The 15626-nt window shown below is 43.3% G+C and overlaps 2 protein-coding genes across 2 annotated transcripts; one reads left to right on the top strand and one right to left on the bottom strand.

Moving 5' to 3' along the window:
* Window positions 1-2299: 2299 nt before the first annotated feature.
* LOC115191941 (E3 ubiquitin-protein ligase ZFP91-like) lies at window positions 2300-9344 on the bottom strand. The gene is made up of 12 exons (XM_029749989.1): window positions 8567-9344; window positions 8114-8148; window positions 7891-8004; window positions 7626-7668; window positions 7171-7275; window positions 5426-5509; window positions 5116-5247; window positions 4789-4839; window positions 4540-4618; window positions 4165-4279; window positions 3886-3985; window positions 2300-3716 (listed from the first exon to the last, which is right to left on the bottom strand). The coding sequence occupies exons 1-12, from the start codon at window positions 8968-8970 to the stop codon at window positions 2630-2632; spliced, it is 2349 nt and encodes a 782-aa protein (XP_029605849.1). The 5' UTR covers window positions 8971-9344; the 3' UTR covers window positions 2300-2629.
* A 1159-nt stretch (window positions 9345-10503) lies between these two features.
* Window positions 10504-12419, top strand: LOC115191940 (uncharacterized). Its single transcript, XM_029749988.1, has 2 exons — window positions 10504-10921; window positions 11205-12419. The coding sequence occupies exon 2, from the start codon at window positions 11242-11244 to the stop codon at window positions 12394-12396; it is 1155 nt and encodes a 384-aa protein (XP_029605848.1). The 5' UTR covers window positions 10504-10921; window positions 11205-11241; the 3' UTR covers window positions 12397-12419.
* Window positions 12420-15626: the final 3207 nt, after the last annotated feature.

Genomic DNA, 15626 nt, shown 5'->3' with positions numbered 1-15626 from the left:
ATGTCAACCTTTATCAGAGGTCATCTATCTAGCAGCTATGCTCTCATCTGTCAAAGATAAGATCCATTGGTTCATGTGTGCCCCCGTATGGATTCATGCCATAGCAAATGCCAGTGGCTAAGGGGAGTCAGTTTCTTTCTATAGCCCAACTACTTGAAACAACGGCCATATCACTAACAAACAATTATCAAGATTGTCACAAGGAACAATCAGTGACAACAATAATCAAGGGTGTTTTTTTTTACTGACTAGGGAACCTTGGCTGACTGACTCCTAGCACTCTGCATTGACCGTAAGTTGCTCTTGATAAGAGCATCTGCTACATGACAAAAATATCACATGTAATGTACTAGTAGTGTAGACAGTGTTGAGTTAGCCTGGGCGCCATGTCTGCTTGGTCTGACAATTCCGCAAGCAGTTGGCTAGAGAGCAGAAACGCTCCTTAGAGGTGGGGTGGTCCGAGGAGTCCAGAGAAAACAGGGAGGTGCCGAAACGCTTCAACTCAAAGGTCAGTAACACTTTAAAAAAAAAAATGGTGAACAATTTTTTATAATTAATAATTATAATATATTATTATATTAATAATTATTAATAATAATTAATAATTAAAATACTGGGATTGAGACAGACAATTGGCTTTACAGACAACAGATCAACTGTGTTCTGATCCTCACTCAGACACACGGCCACGCAAGTCACCTAATATAGATCAAACATACCACCTCCGGTGGATTGTGGGTGATGCAGTTTTGTTTCTTTTTTGATTTAAACGATAAACCTGCACACTGAGCTTGCCAGTATCACTTATGTTTATTTCGCTTACTTATTCATATTAAATGTTTTAGATTGTTATTTAGTCTGTTGTGAACCGAGCTGTGTCGTGCAGTGAGGCGTGTGGACAAAGGACACCAGTGCTCACCAGCACGAGTACGGCCCTGAGGAGCTAGTGGTTGAAGAGGATCTCTACAGGAAGGTCTGTAAAACCTGTGGACACCAACTGACCTATGAGATGTAGCTTAGTGTCCTTTAAACCTTATCCCGGGGGCCCACAGGGTGAGTTATTTTTTTGTGGACCACTGGTAGACACCGGACACATAAACCGAGATTCAAATAACTTACCATGTACTTGACACAATTCCCTGTAGCTGAAGCAAGATTTTCCTGAAATCTTATATAGGCCTCAACACATGCCATACACAATGTGGCCACAAGAGGGCAGACATACATGAACATTTCTCTACATGTTGTGCTGCTCAGAAGCTGGTGAGAGCTATCATACTATAAAATATCAACTTGATCATTTCCCTTTTAGATTGACAATTTGTAAGATAATATAGAAGGATCTATGTCTGAAATAAATATTTTTCCATCATTTGATGTTTTTGCAATAAAATGTATATTTAGTTGGATAAAGCCAGGATAAAATATGGAGTGGACTGTGGAAGATCCGAAAGCGGTTAACATTGAAGTCAATTCCGATTGAGCCGACATATGCAGCATTTACTCTGAATGTGATTTCCACGACCTCTGTAACATTGCCATAAACTGTCCGTCTCTGAGCGAGTTCCTCTGCCCAGGCTTTGCCGACGCATGCCCGATCTATAGGCTTGATTCAATCAGATCAAGTGATCGCTAACACCCGCTTAGCTGGTGTTTTGGCGGCGTAACGGCGTTAGAGCTGTCAAATCAGTGAGCACACACCCATCCCACTTGCATTAGATGTTCAGAATTTGAAAGTGTAGGCTATATAGAAATAATGACTCAGAAATCCTCCTTTCGTTGAATGATTTCCAATCAACCTAATCAAGGTTTAGGCTAGATAAGGCTACATCTCACATTCCAGTGTTTTCTAACTTGTAAACAAGGCTGCATGGGGATTTCTTTCGATGTGATTCCGTGCAGTCAATGTCAACTCTAGGAATAATGGCATAAGCCGCTTGTAGATTGAACAGCTCTAACGCAGTTCCACCTCCAACACCACCACTATAAGGGTGTTGGCTAGGGCGGATCTGATAGAATCTAGGCCCTACTGTTAGAAACAAAACTGTGTTTGTTTGCCATGGAAAATTGAGGACCGTAGTATTGTGATACTAGTATCATGAGGATGGTGGGAGGAGGGGCTCATTGTAATAGCTGGAATGGAAACTATGGAACGGCGTCAAACACACCAAACACGGGAACGTGTTTGACTCGGTTCCATCGATTCCATTCCAGCCATTACAATGAGCCCGTCCTCCTATAGCTCTTCCCACCAGCCTCTTCTGATGAAAACGCTAAACACACAAACACAGAAGGCCAGTTGATGGGTATAGATGGCTACATCACTTTATGTACAAAGGCAACAACTCACACACACACACCTGCCCTGATGCGGGTAGATCTAAAAAGCTACCAAAAGTGACTATAAATACATATTTCTGTGATCCTATATATTTCAAATGGTGCCACAATACATTAGGAGGGACATAGCTAGACCTCTCCCTTTATTACCGTCTTTCCCAGTTTCCCCTAACCTCGAAATCCAAACCGAATCACGTTATGTTGTTTCACTTTCCTAATTAGTGATCGTAAAGTGAAACAGCTGATTTCAGTTTGAATTTCCAGGCTAGCCCCCCCCCAACCGACTACTCTAGATAAGTTCATGTTGCATGTGCACCTCTGTGGCGTCGGTCAAGACATCCCCCTCAACCACTCCGTCCCCCTCTCCGCCCCCTTCCCAAACTACCTCTCCCTCCCCTACAGTCTCACACTGTTGAAGGGTGTTAGCGGAAGGAGAGGAGGCAGCGAGAACAGAATCGTCCAGAGCGTAGCTTTCGCTACAACCCACAGTGGTTGGGTCCTGAAGCTGAATGTCCTGAGTTTGGGGCGGAGGTTGAAGTTGGGGTTGGACCTGGGCCAAAAGAGGGAGGTTGGCGGTAGAAATATGGGAGCTACTCTGGAGGGTTTGGAGTTGCTGGGGGGTGGCTAACAAGGGGATCTGCTGGAGATGCGTCTGCGACCCGTCGACGGTCTGGAAGGTCATGTGGAGAATCTGTGGCTGCTGATTCTGCTGCTGCTGCTGATAAGACTGCAGGGTCATTTGCTGGAGCTGCTGGGGCTGATGCTGCTGGGTCACTACCGACCCGGAATGAAGGGCCAGTTGCTGCATCTGGGTCTGCTGCGACTGCTGCTGCTGTGGGGAAGTGGCCGCCACCTGCTGAACAAAATGAAGGGGCATCTGGAGCTGGAGGGTGTGGTGGGTCTGCTGCTGCTGGGTGTCGGAGGGCGACGGGGGGTCGATGGGGGACAGGGCGATGGTCAGGGGCATCTGCATGGCATGGAGGCCCTGGTCCTGACTCACTACTACCACCTGGTGGCTCACCTGACCCATCTGAGCTACCTGTTGCCCCATGTGGGTCACTTGTTCACCCACTTGGGTCACCTGCTGGGCGGGCTCCAGTCGTACCAGCTCCCCCTGGTTCCCGACACAACCCACTCCCGAGGCCTCCAGCAGGGAGGCGGGGGTAGTGATGAGGGCCCCTGCGTTGGCCGCCAGGGCCTCTGCGATGAGCACCTCCGGGTGGCTCTTGGCCTTGTGGGCCACCACACTGTCCTTCTTCTCAAACTTCTTGTTACAGATGGAGCAGGAGAACTGGTAGGTGGCATCAGCGTCGTGCTTCTTCATGTGCCAATTGAGGGATGCCTTCTGGCGGCAGGTGAAGCCGCAGATCTCACATCTACAGGAAGTGAGAGCGAGTGAAGTAGAACGTAAAAGAGAAAGGGACGGGGGGGGTAAATTCAGGGGGTCAGATGAGGTGCAGGTACGGACAGGTGCAACATTTAAATAAATGGATGGAATGAATTAACCAGGCAAACAAATAAATGAGGTTGGCGATGGAAACTCACTGCAGCGGTTTCTCTCCGGTGTGGATCATGCGGTGCACAGCCAGGTTGTGGGAGCTCTTGAAGGCGCGGGCGCAGAATTCGCAGATGTAGTCCCTCTGGTCTGAGAGAGGGAACAGAGAGAGTTAGCAGTAGCTCATCACAGAAAACAATGACAGGTCAAGCGCTGCTTCTGTGATTGCATGTATACTGTACTTGTGTGTGCATGTAAATGTTAAGTGAGGATAGTTAGCATTCAGTGTGTCTGAATGTGGATCTCTACGTGTGTGTGTGTGTGTTTACCGGTGTGGTGCTTGGCATGGCGAAGTAGCTGTTTCTGCAGCCTGAAGAGTCTTCCGCAGGATGGGTGAGGACATACAAACTTCTTCTTCAAAAGGTGCTGGTACTTAATATGGTGCTGGGAATTACAGAAAAAAAAGAGAGAGTCAGCGAGAGAGACGAAGGACGGGGAAAAAAGCTTAATACTATTCACCTGCGTTGGGGTCAATTCCATTTCAACAGCCAATTCAGGAAGTGAAATTGAAATTCAATTGCATGCATTGAAAAAAAAAATCTGAATTGAAATCGACCCCAACCCTGTTCGTGCACAACTCAATCTCAGAATAGCTTGTGCGCTTCGTCGTCGCTATGGCGACCACTACAGTTGCTATGGCAGACCTGCAGGTAGCGAGGGTGAGCCAGGACTGTGCCACACCCCTCCATCTCACAGCGCACGTACTGCACCGGGGGCTTCTTCCTGTGGGGGCGGGACACGACAGAACTGTCAATCATGCATGTCAATCATCATGTACGTCAAAGGTGAGGGTTCAGCTTTTATACATATGATCTCACTAATGTTTTTCTTAGTTGACTGTAAAATAATGAATAACGAGTATTGTTGCAGTTGAACAGTAATGTCAACTTTACCTTCTTTTCGGGAGCCGGGGACTTTTATCATCTTTCCTTCGCCTGCCTCTCCTGAGGGAAAAGAGAGAATAAAATAAGTTGGAGAACTCTATTCAAGCAAGGAGTTAAAAATCAAGAGAACAAACCAATGCCAGATCCAATTCAAATTCCCAAAGTGACAGAAGTCTACTCTTGCACATCCATCCTTTGAAGTCTGAAATTGCACACTCTCCTTTATGGATTTAACAACGGTGGAAACGCCAGCCACTTCCAATGCTTTTAAATACATGATGGGGAGAGTGCAAGTGCACACTTTGGGAGAAGGTGGGAGAATCGGGGGGGGCATACTTTCTGGGCAAATCCCCCTCTCCGAACTCGTTCTCCAGCTTCACGTCTGTGCCCTCTATCTTGATTCCTGGCTCCTTCTCTTTTTTCTCTTTCTGTCTCGGAGGGGGTTTGCGCCGTGGTTTGGGGGCATCCCTAAGAGACGGAGGATCCATTTGGAAGGTCAACAGACAGGTCACATGGGTAAAACACACACAAAAACACACGCAAACATTTATATGCATACGCACACCCATTCGCACAAAGGGAATAATACATTGGAGCTGACATGCACACGCTCCCAAAGGGAAAGCATTACGACACACATACGCACCTAGTAGTCTCAGCCTCCGGGTTGTAGCTCTGGTCGTTGAGGTCATCTCTGAAGGGAATGTCATCATCACTGCTGATTTCCCCACTGTAACACAAGCACAGTGCTCAAACTCATAGCCGTACACACACAATGATTATACCACACCTCCACTTGCTAAATGTGTACAGTTGAAGTCGGAGGTTTACATACACTTATGTTGGAGTCATTAAAACTCGTTTTTCAACCACCACCAATTTCTTGTTAACAAACTATAGTTTTGGCAAGTCGGTTTGGACATCTTCTTTGTGCATGACACGTAATTTTTCCAGCAATTGTTTCCAGACAGATTATTTCACTGTATCACAATTCCAGTGGGTCAGAAGTTTATGTACACTAAGTTGACTGTGCCTTTAAACAGTTTGGAAAATACCAGAAAAGTATGTCATGGCTTTAGAACCTTCTGTTCGGCTAATTGACATCATTTGAGTCAATTGGAGGTGTAACTGTGGATGTATTTCAAGGCCTACCTTCAAACTCAGTGCCTCTTTGCTTGACATTATGGGAAAATCTAAAGAAATCAGCCAAGACCTCAGAAGAAAATGGAAGACCACAAGTCTGGTTCATCCTTGGGAGCAATTTACAAATACCTGAAGGTACCACATTCATCTGTACAAACAGTAGTACGCAAGTATAAACACCATGGGACCATGCAACTGTCATACTGCTCAGGAGACACGAAAACAGGTTCAAAAGTATCTATATCCACAGTAAAATGAGTCCTAAATCGACATAACCCGAAAGGCTGCTCAGCGAGGAAGAAGCCACTGCTCCAAAACTGCCATAAAAAAGCCAGACTACGGTTTGGAACTGCACATGGGGACAAAGATTGTACTTTTTGGAGAAATGTCCTGTGGTCTGATGAAACAAAAATAGAACTGTTTGGCCATAATGACCATCGTTATGTTTGGAGGACAAAGGGGGGGGGGGGGCTGCAAGCCGAAGAACACCATCCCAACCATGAAGCACGGGGGTGGCAGCATCATGTTGTGGGGGTGCTTTGCTGCAGGAGGGACTGGTGCACTTCACAAAATAGATGGCATCATGAAGATGGAAGATGATGTGGCTATATTGAAGCAACATCTCAAGACATCAGTCAGGAAGTTAAAGCTTGGTCGCAAATGGGTCTTCCAAATCGACAATGACCCCAAGCATACTCCCAAAGTTGTGGCAAAATGGCTTAAAGACAACAAAGTCAAGGTATTGGAGTGGCCATCACAAAGCCCTGCACTCAATCCTATAGAAAACTTGTGGGCAGAACTGAATAAGCGTGTGCCTACAAACCTGACTCAGTTACACCAGCTCTGTCAGGAGGAATGGGCCAAAATTCACCCAACTCATTGTGGGAAGCTTGTTGAAGGCTACCCAAAACGTTTGACCCAAGTTAAACAATTTAAAGGCAATGCTACCAAATACTAATTGAATGTATGTAAACTTCTGACCCACTGGGAATGTGATGAAAGAAATAAAAGCTGAAATAAATCATTCTCTCTACTATTATTCTGACATTTCACAGTCTTAAAATAAAGTGGTGAACCTAACTGATCTAAGACAGGGAATTTTTACTTGGATTAAATGTCAGGAATTGTGAAAAACTGAGTTTAAATGTATTTGGCAAAGGTGTATGTTAACTTCCAACTTCAACTGTATGTGGACTATTGATTATTGCCTATACTGATCCACACACACTGCTGTCTCGCCAACATTACCTCTGAGACTGTGGCTGGAAGCTGAGGTCTTTAGGGTCATCTTGGAAAGGAGACTCATCTTCTCCTCCCAAGAGAACGTCTTCCTCATTCTCCTCTTTTTTCTCACTGAGGCGAGAGGAGTCCGTGTTACTACGGCAGCACAGATAGACAGACCCAACCCTCTTTCACACGCACACACACAGCCATGAGATAAGTAAGAATGCGGTTAGTTTATTCACCTCAACTAACCGGTGCCCCCGCACATTGACTCTGTACTGGTACCCCCGTGTATATAGTCTCGCTATTGTTATTTTACTGCTGCTCTTCAAATTGTATTTCTTATTCTTATCCGTATTTTTTTTTAACTGCATTGTTGGTTAGCAGAGCGTAATTAAGCATTTCACTGTAAGGTATACCTGCTGTATTTGGCGCATGTGACGAATGAAATTTGATTTGGAATGCATGTGTATACTCACATCCTAACTGTCTTCTTTGCAACTACCTTTGCTTCCTCCTCCACTGGAAAAAATAAAACATTATCACACAATGCCAATAAAACAATTACAATTTGATTGGGCTTTTTCAGGATGACACATTCCCCTCTGTCTTGGGAACGGCCCAACCCCCACAGAGTTGATGTAACCGACCAGAAAATCGAACCCCAGGTGTCCATGCAAACCAAGACGTTCTTAGCCCACTCAGTTTAATCCCAAACATAATTTAGCTGGTTGGTGTGCCTACCGGTTGGGTTGTCGGTGCCAGGCTCACTCTTGCACACAGGCTTGGCGGACCCCCTGGCACCCCGGGCAGAAGGGGCCTTGGCACGCGTCTGAGCATTCTGTGAGTGAGGGTGGGCTGGAAAGGGCAAAGTGAGTGCCATCATACACACCTTGAACTAGTTTGTTACTGTAGCCACATATCTTTGTCTAGGTTTATCAAGCAATGCATGAGGGTGGTCACCTACCTTGAACATCAGTGGGTTTCCTTGGGTCCCCTGAGCTGCAGAGAAAGAGTTATCAAAATAGTGATAACTTCTCGGCTGACTTTCTGTTAATCTAGCTATGTACAATGTGCCATAATCATGAGTTGATGTCATTCAAGACTGCTACATACAGGTTGCAACTTGACAAAACCGCTCACACCGGTAATGAGAGGACAGGTAAAGAACATTAGACATTAAAACCAGGTATTACCCCTCCCTCTTCCTCCTCCCTTTTTAAAGGAACTGTGCTGGAATACGTACATGTCAGGGTATACAATTAGCAGCAATGCATACAACCGGTTTTATGGCCGTAAAATGTTGACAAGCAAACTTGGCTGGCTAACAATTTCACAGGCATGTAAAGATGTTACGTTTATTGCAGAGGACACGGCTATATTGCAATTGATGGTGTACTAAAGGCGTATACGAACGTACTCATGAGCTTGACTACTGTCATCCCCGACTTCTCCGGTACTCTCTGTTGAAGCTGCGGAGGAGGCATTTTTCCTGGGTCGTGGACAAGCAGCCTTCCTCCGGCGGTTTACGGCTTTGTCAGGGCTCGATTCTTCTGCATCGTCACTCTTCTCGCTCTGCAACCAAGCTGGTAGTGTTCGTGTAGACCGGTCCCGTAACACTCGTCCAGAACTCGGAGTGCCTGGTGTTGCTCCATTCGTACACGGCGAAGGAGAAACCCCCTTCTTCCGGCCGACTCCTCGGCCTCTCGAAGTCCTGCGCGGGGTGACCGCTGCACTCGAGGCCGGGGATTGTACCGTGGCCTTGTCATCCTCGGGCTCTTCCCTTTTATTGTTATCGCTGATTTGGGTAATTTGCGGCTCCATCACCGCGTGTTCCCGGTTCTTACCCTTTTGTCCCGGACCGTATTTATTACTTTTTCTGATACTGTACTGACAGTAAACAAATGATTACATTTGATATAACATCGATCAAAGCGCTTGGATTGCTAGCTAAAGGCCGTAATCCGACTGTGACATAATTCACAGAATTCGGGCCTAGTCCGCAAATTATAAGCGTTCATTTATTGATCAATAATAAAAACTTTCCTTAATTCCTACTATAATAATAAACCATATCCATTTTTAAAGAACCAGACACTATTTTTGCATTCTTAAAGCTATAGTAAACCTAACTATTTGCACGGGCCATGTCGCGTTACCACTTTGTTGCGTCTCCTTTAAGCCAAAATAAAACCAAGGTTAAATGCATAAGCAACATTCTTTTCAGCAGATGCACGCGTTCGCAGCATCATCGCCCAAAACATATGAGTACAGACCACATAGCATGTGTTGGTCCCATCCCAGTTGTTTACAGATCAGTGAAATTGGACGCGCAGGAGCTGTGCAAAGAGTCCGCGCGCACAGACAGCCCTTCTAGTCATGGGAAATGTAGGCCGACTGCAAAGATCACACATGCTATTTTATCTGATTTTATTTTGAATGTAAAGTCTAACAAAGTACAGTGAATGTAAGAGTAAATTGTGTTATCCAGTCCTTTCTTTGTAAATTATACAATGTTTTGTTATTTTATGTTTTGCAAGTTATTTTGCCATTAGATGGCAGTGTAGCCTTAAAAGTGGGATGACTATTCTAAAATGACTGGGTAGCAGACGGGGCGCTGTTCGGAAGCCACTATCAACAATCTCACGTCAGAATTAGACATTCATCCATGTTTCTCAAATTTCAAAGTGTTTAAGGTTAAGTTGAGGCATTAACTACGAAATCTTAAGGTTAGGCGTTTACTCCGAATTCCAAAATCTCAAACAACTTTCTATTGCTGGTTTCAGACTTGCAACCTTTGGAATCAGAGGCCGATGCTTACTGTTGCCCCTAGTGGCTAGTTTCCAGGTTCCATGTAAAAAAGAAAGCTTCTTACCAAAGAGCAATTTCTCAACCAAGAATTTTGCTAGGACTTTCTGGAAGTGGTTTGAGTGGGGAGGGGAAAACTAAAAACTAGCTATTATTGGCAGAGGGGTTTGGAACTCTCTTTCTTATTGGTCTATTAACTCATTTACCACCTGGTGATGTCACCAGGCAGGCCAAAACTACATCTGACCAAAACAGGCTGTAATTTCAGGCAGTCTTGTCAAACAGCTTTTCCACTAGAGGGCATTATCATAATTTTCATAATTTCGCAGTATTACAGTTTTTTCCAATTGCTAACACACTAAAATGACATCCACAGCACAATTATTTAAACTGACACACAGAGAGCAAAACCTCTTCTCAAGTCTCCAAAAGTCTAAACACATTTTCTGCTTTACACACATTTTGCAATTCATAATGGCACTTTTTAAATGCACTGCACACGGTTCTCTGCATAAGACACAACAATCTGACATAAAGTCACATGTTTGCCATTTCAAAACACTGCCATTAAAAATGACACTACATGAGCTAATTGGCCAATACATGTGCCACCTGGCCAAACACCTCAATGGTTAATTGTTACCACTTCAATCAGGAAGTAAGCACTATGAAAAGACCACAGGTGAGCACCTTTTGTTTTACAACAACAATGGAAGCCGTTGCAGAGAGAGGAAGAGGAAGCGGGAGGGTGAGAATGAGAGGGGGAGGAAGAGTGAGAGGTAGGAGTAGAGCTGGTAGAGTTCATGGCCAAACAAGACAACAACTTTCAAATGAAATCAGAGCAACCTTAGTTGATCATGTCATCAACCATGGGCTGACAATGCGAGAGGCTGGACAGAAAGTGCAGCCCAACTTGAGCCGTTTTACTGTCGCCTGTGTCATCCGGACATTTTAGACTGGAGTACAGGTATGTAACCAACATTTCTTTCACACTATGTAGTACACCCCATGTCATAGTGTATCAGTTGGGTGACACCTGTTTACTTCATGAATGGCTGTCATACATTAACTGCACAAATTTCCTGTAGAATTTACTCTACTGTGGGGGAAATATCTTTAGGCTGCATTGTCCAAGCCCTATATATATATATATATATATATATATATATATATATATATATATATATATATATATATATATATATATATATATATATATATATATATATTTTTTTTTTCTTTTTCTAAAGGACTGAGAGACGCAACCATGGTGGAGGAAGGGGCCAAATGTCCACCGGGGTACAGGAAGCTGCCATTGTAAACTTGGTTTTGGAAAATAATGAAATCAGATTACGAGAAATTCAAAGCCACATCATCCAAGACAACACCATATTCAACAACATTCAACGAGTCAGTCTGTCCACATTGGCTCGCATTCTCAAGCGAAACCAAATCAGAATGAAACAACTTTATAAGGTGCGGTTTGAGAGAAACTCTCAAAGAAACAGAGGTCAGACGAGCATATGTGGATGTAAGTACAATATTGACTGCAGTACACTACACGCAACATTGTTTCCCAGTGTACTGGATAACACCATATTGACTGCTTTTGTTCTTTGTTTTCAGGGAGTACTGGAAATGGATGCTCATGCAATCCCACATGAGTTCATCTTTATAGACGAGGCTGGGTTCAACCTAGCAAAGACCAGAAGAAGGGGGAGAAACGTCATTGGCCACAGAGCCATTATAGATGTTCCTGGCCAACGTGGTGGGAACATCACAATGTGCGCTGCCATCTCCAATACGCATGGTGTCCTCCACCGTCATGCCAACCTTGGACCATACAACACAGCCTATATTCTCACATTTCTGGACAGACTCCACAACATTCTCATACCACCAGAGCGTATGAATGATGCAGACCATCAAAGAACCCGGTACGTTGTAGTATGGCACAACGTGAGCTTTCATCGTGCAGCCCCAGTCCAAAACTGGTTTGCTGACCACCCACCATTTCTCGTGGAATACCTCCCACCATACTCACAATTTCTGAACCCCATAGAAGAGTTATTTTCGGCATGGCGGTGGAAGGTATACGACCGGCAGCCCTTTGTGCGCATGCCTCTTGTACAGGCTATGGAAGAGGCATGTGATGAGATTGATGTGGGTGCGATTCAGGGATGGATAAGGCACTCAAGGCACTTCTTCCCTCGATGTCTGGCAAGGGAAGATATTGCCTGTGATGTGGACGAGGCGTTGTGGCCAGACAGCTGTGCGGCAAGATGCTGCCTAATTATTTTTCTTGCCGCTTTTCTATTTTTTTTTTCTGCCCATTTTTTTTTTTTTTCTACAATTTTCTTTTTCAGTTTATTGTTTTTTTGTGAGCATATTTTTGTTCAGTCCGATGTAAATATATCTGCTGTGCACCGACTTGTTTGGTGAAAAAATAAAATGTTTCAACAGCATGTGTGTGTATCTGCAAATATTTCTGTGCATCTAAAGAATTTTCTACAATTTAAACTATTTTAGTATTATGGCAAAGCATACTAAAGATGAGAGTGCTTTTCATTATGCCCAACAGTGTGTAGTTGGTTAGACAAAAATCTGGTAATATGAATGAAGTGTGTGCCATTTCGTGCAAACGTTTGATTTTGATAATGCTATATGTAGTTTTCGTTGCAGTGCTTCATTTTGCAGGATATATGAGATATTTTGCAGTTTGGGTGTGTGGTTTTGTGAATTGTGTTAAGTATTTTGATAAAACCAGCCTAGTTTGCAAAATTGTGTTTTAGCAATTGGGAAAAACTGTATTCCAACCTCATAGTGTGTAAGTACAAAACACAGGCGTTTTTGACTGCAATGGGTCTTTAACATGGATTTTCACATGAAATGTATTTATTTAATTATATTTACCAAATGCAATATATTGACAAGAGTACATAAACCTAACATACAGGGGTATTACACTTCAAAAGAAAATGCACATTTGTCAAAAGTTTTTATGGTATGTACTGCTTTTTTGTTTTTACATTTTCTGATCATTTCAAAATGTTTCAGTTCTACCTTAAACAGTGGTCCATATCAGTTGGGTCAAAATAAAACAGAATTTCAGAATCTTCCAAAGAAACATTAAAAGTGGTTTCCCTTAATATAAACTATTCTGGAATCTATCCAAAATCTTAAGACATGAGAGCCGACATGCACCTGTTGAAGTGCTAGATAAATGACTTAATAGCACCACGGGGCTGCAGTGTTGACCACAATTTTTATCACTATGCACCTTTGGTAACCGGTTTGTATATTTCACAGCCACTTGGTGGCATGTAAATACAATAAAATACAATATACCATTTTTGGAGTGGCACACTACATGCTGCTGAGTGTGCTGCCTCCAGCCTCTTAATGTGTGTGGGCAGAGACTAATTGGGACAATAATTTGGCCCTGGCATTTTATCCACACAAGCCCACATCATTGCGCATGCCGCTAACTTTAAAATGTTTTATGAGATTGAAGAACACATTGGGAGAGATCTTAGACCATTCCTCCATAAATAATATTTTCAGATCCTTGATATCCTTCATCTGCAGTTATGGGCTGCCCTCTTTAACAGGGACGGACATAGTGATTTGGAGGCCCCAGGCAGAGGCCAGTCTGAGGCCCCCCTTTCTAATTTAAAAACAATTGTTTTTTATAGTAAATACATGTCATTTAACTGTAAAATGTATTACCGTTGAATGTGCCATGAACACAACCAGTCATGTTTTCATCTGATTGTCAAACCTATCACTTCGCACTTTCATCCCAAAAATTCCAGCACTGTGCACCTGCCAGCTTTCCGTCAATTCGCAAGTGGCTAATACTATCTCACCGGAGAAAGCATCTAAGCGAGCAAAACAGCGCCTTTGTCTCACTATATGTAGGGAGAAATTATGCTCAGCTCACGAACAAGGCCCCTTGATAATGTGAGGCATGAGGCAATTGCCTCGTCTGCCTAATGTTAAGTCCACCACTGCTCTTCAATTTCAACCACAGTTTTTCAATGTGGTTGAAGTCTGGAGACTTAGATGGCCATTACAAAATGTTGATTTTGTGGTCAATTAACAATGTTTTGTGGATTTTGGTTTGTGCTTGGTGTTATTTTCCTGCTGGAAGAGCCGTACTGTCACAGATTTACACACATCAAATTACGAATTGGCCTGAGACCATATTGACCTTAAGTGTTAATTATTATTACAGGGCTCCAGACTAACATTTTCCCCTGGTGTCACTGGTGCCGATAACTTTTACAGTTGGTGGCACCAGCCCATGATTTGGTCAGACCCAAATCATGATTTGGAATGATCTTATAAAGTCATTCATAGTGCTTTATTAAGAACTATAATAAATAGACTACTGAATCAAGAAATATGTTTTCATCTAACATGTCCAAGCAGGAATGCCTGATTCAAGATATTTTGATGTGTAACCTAATTCAGTGATTGAATTTGTGATGCATTTTGGGTTGACAATTAGACTATAGTTGCTATATTTTAATGTCAAAATAGGACTCCAGAATTTCCAGCAATTGCATTTTTAAATGTTATACGATTAGAACGCATTTTTCTCTCTAGCGCATAGGGGGAGAGGTAAGTGGCTTGCTCATCACAGCAGCAGGCTCCAGCGAGGGCACAGGGGCAGGACAGACACTTTCATTACAGGAATCATGAGGATATTACACTTTGCTGTTTGACCTAGTCATGGTTTTAGCCGCCCCCAAAAATAGGAAGTTTTGAGTGGTGGGGTGACAATGTGGAATGTGCTCTTTTTATGCTAATATGCACCCTTTCCGTTTTTAATGATCCATGATCCTGGCTGTCTAACTGATGACAGAGTCAGAGCAGGTCTCTTTGCTGATGCCGCATTTGACTTTGAATGTGAGTTTGTGTGACCTCAGCTCAGAAAAACCGGGCCAGCCCATCTTGGTAGGGTGGTTATAGATCATTAAAGATTAGTATAAAAGAGAAATGGCACAAAAATCTTTAAAAAAAATAATCTTAACAGGCCCATGACCATGTCAAAATTTGAATTGTTTCATTTTTATATAAAAAAAATGTAAAACAATTTGTCAAAAAATTGTCCAGCCCATCTGGCATTTGCCAGAATTGCCAGATGGCCAATCTGCCCCTGTGTGTGGGTATGTGTAGGGGTTTGGTTAAATTCAATTAAATCTCCAAATTGATGTACTAAAAGGGACAATATCTAATCCTGTTTTACTTAAATGCTTTACAGGGTGATGTACATGACTACATTTTCAACAATATCTTTATTCCATTATTACTATTACTCCATGTCAGAAACACCTTTGGCAGCGATTAAAGCTTTGAGTCTTTTGGGGGTCAGTATCTATGTCACGACTTCCGCCGAAGTCGGCCCCTCTACTTGTTCGGGCGACGTTCGGCGGTCAACGTCACCGGCTTTCTAGTCACCACCGATCCATGTTTCCCTTTTCGTTTTGTTTTGTCTTAATTATACACACCTGGTTTCAATTCCCTTATTATGTTCCTTATTTAACCCTCTGGCTTACCTTTCTGTTTTGTCCGTGATTGTTCGTGTTCAGTGGTTGTTGGAGGTGTTTCTCCTGACCCTGTTTTGCTGTTGGAGATTTTGATAGTTTTTTTTTAGTAAACAAGAC

This window comes from Salmo trutta, chromosome 4 (assembly GCF_901001165.1).
Source record: "Salmo trutta chromosome 4, fSalTru1.1, whole genome shotgun sequence".
Classification (NCBI taxonomy): domain Eukaryota; kingdom Metazoa; phylum Chordata; class Actinopteri; order Salmoniformes; family Salmonidae; genus Salmo; species Salmo trutta.
Note: the sequence above shows the minus strand (reverse complement) of the source record. Positions and strands in the feature narration are given on the sequence as shown.